Raw genomic sequence first — 7490 nt, 5'->3', positions numbered from 1 at the left:
TATACCGTTTGAAATTTGATTCTCGTAGCCTACAGAGTAGATTACAAAATTTATTATTAAATATTTCTTGGAATAAATGTTATGAGCCTTTTTAGGGCGCCTGTCTATAGACTCCTTTTATATTTTATCTATCCCAATTTTCATTCTAATATTTTATCGATTTATGATGAAATAGATATTTTTTTTTATATTAAGTGAGATTTTTCCTAATATAGCTTTGATTCCTTCCGTAATTTAACTTTATTAAGGTCCTAATATTGCCGAAAACAAAGGACCTCTTACCTTTCATGTATATATCCCCTCCACGGGATAATCCCCCCCTCCCCTTATTTGCTCAAAGTTGATTGAAGTTAAATTTTTATTTTGCATTACTGGTGATGGAGTTTTATATTTACGAATTTTCTTTTTTCAACCGTCGAGAAAATGATGTTATATATAAATTATTAATCATAGTATAATATTAGCAGCGTTCTTTTTATTTAGATAAATAAATACTTTCTATGAAATGTTTTACATGAAATATTTGCTGCCCTTTTGAAAAATTCTTGGAACTCGTATCGGCATTCGATAGGGTTTAGGTTAGGACCCTTGTTCCCGCTTTGTATTCAGAATGCCACCTCTCAAAAATGGGTTCAGAAATACCCTTTCTACTCTTAGTATTCTAACCTCTCATGTCTGGATTGTTTCTTGATAGGAAACTGCTTATTTTCAAGCTCATCTTGTATGGAAGGTGTTGACTTGAGAAAACTCGGTCCCATTCTGGTTTTATTGATGTCGATGTCTATAAAAATAATGCTCGGTGAGCATTGTACTTCTTCTCTTGTGTTGATATTGCGCTAAGTTTAATTTTTAATTTTAAGGTTAGTTTTTAACTTATTCGGAAAGTTGATGCCTTTAATAAAGTTGGGTGCCAAACTCGCCCGAGGGTCGATCGACTTTTATTTCTTGGCGGTCCCACATGCGGAATGTGAACGCTTCTTTCGTCACCTTAGCATGTCCTGCAGATCGTCCCCTCTCCTGCCCTCAGAAATGACCAAAAATAGGGTAAACAAATATTGAGGCCTCAACAAATGTTGAGTGAATCCCTTTTTCTTGCCCCATCATTTTAAAGGGATGTTTGGACATGAGTTATGCTGTGTAGAATATGTGTTATACATTTTTCATAACATACTCTGTTTGAATTTAGGATGTCTCGGCTATTTGTATAGCCCACTTTAGCGGAACAGCTAACTAGCCGGCAATGAATTGTAAAATATGTTGTTGTTTTTTTAATTTGGTATGTTATAAATTTGTATTAAATGTAAATCAAATCATGCTTAAGTTTTTTTATTATTGATGAAAAATTGGAAACTGTTACTAAAATTATTATTTTTTTCTCTACTTTTGTTGGAAAATTGGTGGTTAGTGATGTAGAAAACCTGAAATTTGGATTGGATATCGCACTCGCTCCCCCCCCCCAAAAAAATAAAAATATATTTAGTACCGTTGAGGAATAAAAAATATAAATATATTTTATTGTATTTTTTGAATTTTAGATTACTGGACTGCCTATGAGGCACACATTTTTAATATTAACGTTTCCTTCTCCGAGTGTTACTGTAGTTGAAGGTTGTTTTGAATTGTGTATCATTTTTCTTGTTTTTAAAATAATAAATAAAAATATATTTATTAATTTTATGTTTGATTGAGTACCAACAGTGGGTTAATGGTTTGTGAACAAAATTTTGTTATTATCATGAAAATAATTTGAGACAAGGCTAATGAATTAACTTTTAAACTAAAATTAACCATTTTTCATTTCATTTCAACTGCGCTCATCATATCTGTTTTGTCTTGTCTGAAATTATAATCCCCTCCCTCTTTTTCTTGTCGTATTCCAGTTTAAACATTTAATGTGTCCAAAGTGTTATCTACACTGTTAGCTGTTATAAGAAAGAGAAATCTGTAGCGTAGGGTGGTAACTGCAAACAGAGCAACAGGTGTTGTGTTGACTGGGGAGTCTTGCTTAGGTACAGCTGTACCAACATCATTAGTACCTTGGTGGGCATTTTTTTTCCCTTGTGATTAGGTTTTGATTTAGGGTTTCTTCCTCTCATTTATACCGTATAACCTATCTTAATCATGGAATATTTACTAGCATTCTCTTGTCAATTAATGTTTAAGTTAATGTTGGCTTTAGCTTCTTATATTTTGTTATTTTTGGAATCTTTACTATCTTTTAGTAATTTACTTTAGTATCTTATATTAAATTCAGAATTTACTATCACTTTTATTTTTTTAGGATAATAACTTACTCATAGCAAAGTCCGAAAGTGTGCTTTTCTTTTAAACTTTTTGTAAGGTATTGCAAATTAGTTAATACCGTCGGTTTGATGTCGAAGATGTAAATCTGAATATTTTCAATTATGATTTCAGATTTAAGGTAGCAGCTATTTTTTGAATTTTTATATACCTCATTTGATCATTTTAAATTTTTAATCACTTATATCAAATTTTAAGCTTACATTTTTTTTTACTAATTTTATCATTATTTTTTTCTTTAATATGTTTATAAACTTTGAATGGTTAATTAATTAACTCCAATACCTATTGCTCTTGAGTGTTGCATTTTTTTTCAATACAATGTTTAGTAATTTTTTGTTAAAAAAGATAGTTTTATTTAAATGATGGTATGAATATGCCTACTGTTTGTGTTGAACATACTAGATTGGATTTTAAAATAATCTACAACTCTTGGTGAATTTATTTTTGACACTCCACAACAAAATAAACAAAAATAAAAGATATGAAATAAAATTTATGTAATTAAAAAAAACATAAACTTATTATTAAATTTAAAAAAGGGAGGGAGCTGTGGAGGCATCTGGATTAGCTTAAGTTTTAATAGGTCATGTTCAAAACTTGACAGTAAAACAAAAGCTCAAAGTTGCTACCGAAAAAAAATAAAAATTGATTCCGCTTAGATACCTTTTCTTACTTACATTTAGATCAGGAATAGACAAAAGTGCTATTTTTAACTGCATGAAATGTACCTCTTTAGTATGATAAAAATATATTTTCTATGAAATATTTATTTACATACATGAATAAATATTTTTCTTCGTATATGAATAAATATTAATTCTATATTTTTCTTCATATATGAATAAATATTAATTCTATATTTTTCTTCATATATGAATAAATATTAAGTATTATTCTTCTATATTGTTTTATTATTCCTTATGTTCACACGGTTGCTTATTCCTTGAAGAAAGCATTTTTTGCTGTGGATAAATAACTTCTACGAGTTAGTAATTTATTTTATTTACTGTTTCTGGATGAGTTCGATGTTCTTATCCGTATCTTAAGACTTGGGAAGAGGATCTTAATGGGATCGTATAGGATAAAGTAAAGTTAAGGTAGTTCGCCGAAGCAATCTTAGCTCTTAAAACCGGTCACGAATGTTATTAAGGAGCTGTGTATAAAGTAGTCCCAAGAATAACTATTGCCTCTGTACTGCTTACACTTATCGCCGAAGATGGCGATGAAATAAGAGTAGAGCTAACAGCCTTTGTTAATCGGGCGATAGTAACACGCGACCATCTCAGATCACTTTATCTCACGAAACCTTTGCTCTTTCGGTGTCTGACTCCGCCCTATATCTCTGTCCTCCTCGTCTTATCGATATCGAAAATAGATCCAATAGCTTCTTTTATTATTGCTTCAAAGAGATCTTCTTACTCAATTATTTTTGTTTGCTGCAAAACTGGTAAATGTGATTTCTGTATGTATAACATTTTGTTAGTACTTTGCTATTGCCAGCTGATTGAACCTAATAAACCTTTATCAATCTTCAGCTTCTTTCTAATAAAGTACAGTGTATGTTCATAAATTTAATGTAATAACCCGCTGTCCACTAAACTTATTAATTTTACATTTGCTACGTATTTATATATTTTTCACATATAATATATTCTGGTTTACTTTTTCATCAATCTATATTGGATTGGAAAAAATAAAAGGAAATAAAGCATGTACTGGGAACCACAAAGCCAGACATCGAACCGTCTACACATACTTCTACTTAGAACAAAGACACTCTCCTCAAGAAAATACTTAAAAATTATACACAGCTATAAGGATAAACTATAAAACAGTTTTAACAATAATTCCTCCAAAATATGTGCTCACAGACCATCTTGCGGTCAAACAATTGTCCGTGGACAATGGTTGCAAACTACTGATACACCACGGCCATTTGCCAGGAATCCCTCTTTCTATATATGATGGGAGTAGGCAACTGATTGCAGATGTGGTTCCCTAATAATGTTTTTTTTAGTTTCCCCAAGGAAAGCCTAATAACCTTAATAATACATTTCTTAAAAAAATCTATTCTTTAGATTTATGTAAATTAAAATTAAAGAGGTCATTAAATCGTTAAAAGCTAAAAATTGAATTAAAAAATACAACAGCTATTTGGTCAATTAGTTGGCACAGGCTGTTTTCAAAAGAGCCAATTATCTTTTGTAATTTAATGTCCTTCCTCATCTACCCTATAAACCTCTATTTATAATTGATGGTTTCCATTTCACATTTCCTCAATGCGGGGTCGGAGGAAATGAAATGAAGTTGAAATTTTTCAACTCTATTATTTTATACTTTTTCGTTGTATAATTTCACCTTTTCATCGTATTATCACTATCATTATTTCCTTGTTCCTTTATTATATATATGACTTTATTTATTGTTTTGGTATCTTAGATCGGGTAGGGTCACCACTCCTTATAAGTTATCCTTAAGTTTTTAAGTTAAGTTATATAATGATGTTCGGCCAAAGATCTCTATGTTCTATATTTCCAAAAGGAAAAAAGAAAATTGAAAAAGTAGAATAATTTTATATTGCTTATCGGTTTATATTGTACGAACCATATTGATTTTGCATTCAACCAAACCTATCATTATTTTTTTAAATGTTTTTAAGTGGTTGTTTACTTTTAATTTAACGTTGTTTATTTTAATTTAACGTTGTTCACATTTAATTTAACATTGTTCACTTTTAATTTAACGTTGTTCACTTTTAATTTAACATTGTTCACTTTTAATTTAACGTTGTTCACATTTAATTTAACGTTGTTCACTTTTAATTTAATCACGGGATGTAGAGGTGGAAATTACCTTGGAATACATGAGGCTTAATGGAAGACTCATCGCAATCGACAGTAGCCACACGAAGACAATCTTAAGGACGACTCTCCTACGTGTCTTATTCCTGCCGAATTTCATTGGATACCTGAGTGAGAGATATCTGTCGACGGAGATCGTGCAGAGGTGCATGATTGAGGCCGTGCAGAAGAGTACGTCCAGGCAGATCCAGGTTAGGCAGTAGACTGGCGGCAACGGGAAGAAACCTACGCATAGTTAAAAAATATAAAAATAATTTTTATAAAACTTTAATATTTTTATCATAAATGTATTTCGAATTTATTTTTTTCTTATTTATATACCTATAAGCAGAAATTATGTAATTAACAATATCCATTCTTTTGTGATTTTTTTTTTTCAAATTTGAGACCAAATTAATTTAAATAAAAAATCATATTAAATACAAAATAAGTTGAAGTATATATATAAATTATTGATGTAGGGTGTTTCCTTATCCAGGAACTTGTTATGACGTTAGTCTAGTAATAAACTGAAATAAATCCTTAGAGTTATTTTTATATCCTGACGTCAGAACTGAATCAATCTTAAAGCAACTCAGGTTTCCCTTATTCGTTTCAACAAATCTGGATTATATTTCTCTAGTGTTAGACCAGGAAACGAATCTTATTATCTGTATTACAATAAGAATCGAAACAAGTATTTGTGATACCTTTGAGAGAAAACTTTCTTTCTCTACATTCAGAATTAATTTCATACTGTGTACTCTTTTTTTTATCTGCGAATAGATCTTTCGCCGTCCATTATAAAAAAGTATATTAAATAAATTCATTTAGTGAACCAAGCTACTGGCCTGAACCAAATATTGTATAACTTTACGTACTGATGCTATGTGGCCCTCTTGTCAAAAATGAAGATTAAAGCAGTTACATCCACCATCTATCCAAGTATATAATATATAAATATATAATTTTATATAACAATATAAATATAATATATAATAATAATATAACTCTTATGAGCGGAATTTGTCTAATGTCTCTTTGCCGACTTGACTTGTTTTCCCAGTAATGTCCAAACATCTCCCTGCTAATGTGGTTGCTTGAACATGTGGATGTTACAATTATTCCTCGTTGTAGATTTCCGTGTAAGGGACTTGCAGATGGTTCGGACCAATTTGGGGCTTATGAGGCTTGGGCTGCAAAGTTGGCCTGTCGTGTCAGAGACAAGTCGACGGACTGTAGTTTATAACTGTGATAAAGAGCAGTTATGTGACAACTTTGTTAATTTAGGATTCTCTCTCTTGCGACTTTTGTCACTTAGCAGGCTCCTGTATTAGCTCCAACAAGGACTTCTACTGTTCTTATATATGTAAATATAATGTATGAAGGGAAGTGTTACTGAGATAATAATTTCTGTGTTAATTTTAACATCTTTTGGATGGGTAATCCCTCTTTATATTTTCAAATACGTATGTATATAGGAAATATGAATTCACATTTTTTTTTCTGTTATTAAATTCAAAGAATATCTGAAATGTAATCCGGATATAAAAAGCTATGTTATTTCCCAAAAATGTTTTGTTTTGTAAAAACATTTAAATATTGTTATTGGAGAAGTTTGTGACCTGAAACTCAGGTCGAAACGTCGGCATAAAATAAATAAATATGGTTTTCTTTATTTATGTTGTTCTTTGCTGACCGCACCCCCCAACAAACTTCTCCAATCATTAATCTACGGTCAACTATCTACACCTCATTTTAAATATTGTTAATTTGAAATTCCAGAGCGATGGAATAAGTGCTGGTTAAAAATAGTTCGTAAAATTGAGGTTAGCTTGTAGCTCGACTTGATAGATGTAATGTTTTTATTCGAGATATGTGGAATTGAATGAATAGAATTTGTGATGCTTGCTAGAGGTAAAAGGTAAATACATTTTCAAATTGGGTTTGGAGATCTTTTTAATGATTTAGTACTAAAAATTGTCTGTATTGTACTGTCTAAAAACATAACCTTTACAGTGTATGAATAAAATATATTATTGTAGTAGAAAAAAAAAGTTTCAAAGCCTACACGTATTTAATTAATTCCTATTAATTTTTTTTTACGTACTTCTTTGTATTGCGGTACTGCATATTACTGTGTAATATTGTTAATTTTTTTTTCGGAACTGTATCTTTGCTGTAAAACATAATTAACTGTATAATAATGAAAAACAAAATGAGGTAGCTTCTTTTTCCTTTGGTAATCTAAATAAGCCTAAGGTATTTTTGGAAAGGATTAAGGTTTCTGTGAATACAGTTAAAGCCAAAAAAAAAACCATTTTCTAAGGGCACTCATTTCGAATT

The 7490-nt window shown here is 30.4% G+C and overlaps 2 protein-coding genes across 2 annotated transcripts in view; one reads left to right on the top strand and one right to left on the bottom strand.

Moving 5' to 3' along the window:
• The window catches only part of Rpn2 (Regulatory particle non-ATPase 2), a 440957-nt gene that overhangs the window by 131392 nt on the left and 302075 nt on the right, over positions 1-7490 (top strand). The window lies entirely within an intron of this gene.
• The window catches only part of 5-HT2B (5-hydroxytryptamine receptor 2B), a gene marked incomplete in the record, with an annotated part of 72875 nt that overhangs the window by 7217 nt on the left and 58168 nt on the right, over positions 1-7490 (bottom strand). The window contains 1 exon segment of the mRNA XM_067046178.1: positions 5158-5390. Within this exon segment, the coding sequence (XP_066902279.1) occupies positions 5158-5390 (233 nt within the window).

This window comes from Halyomorpha halys, unplaced genomic scaffold (assembly GCF_000696795.3).
Source record: "Halyomorpha halys isolate HHAL.00 unplaced genomic scaffold, Hhal_1.1 Scaffold448.1, whole genome shotgun sequence".
In the NCBI taxonomy this organism is placed as follows: domain Eukaryota; kingdom Metazoa; phylum Arthropoda; class Insecta; order Hemiptera; family Pentatomidae; genus Halyomorpha; species Halyomorpha halys.
This window is presented reverse-complemented; position numbering and strand designations above follow the sequence as displayed.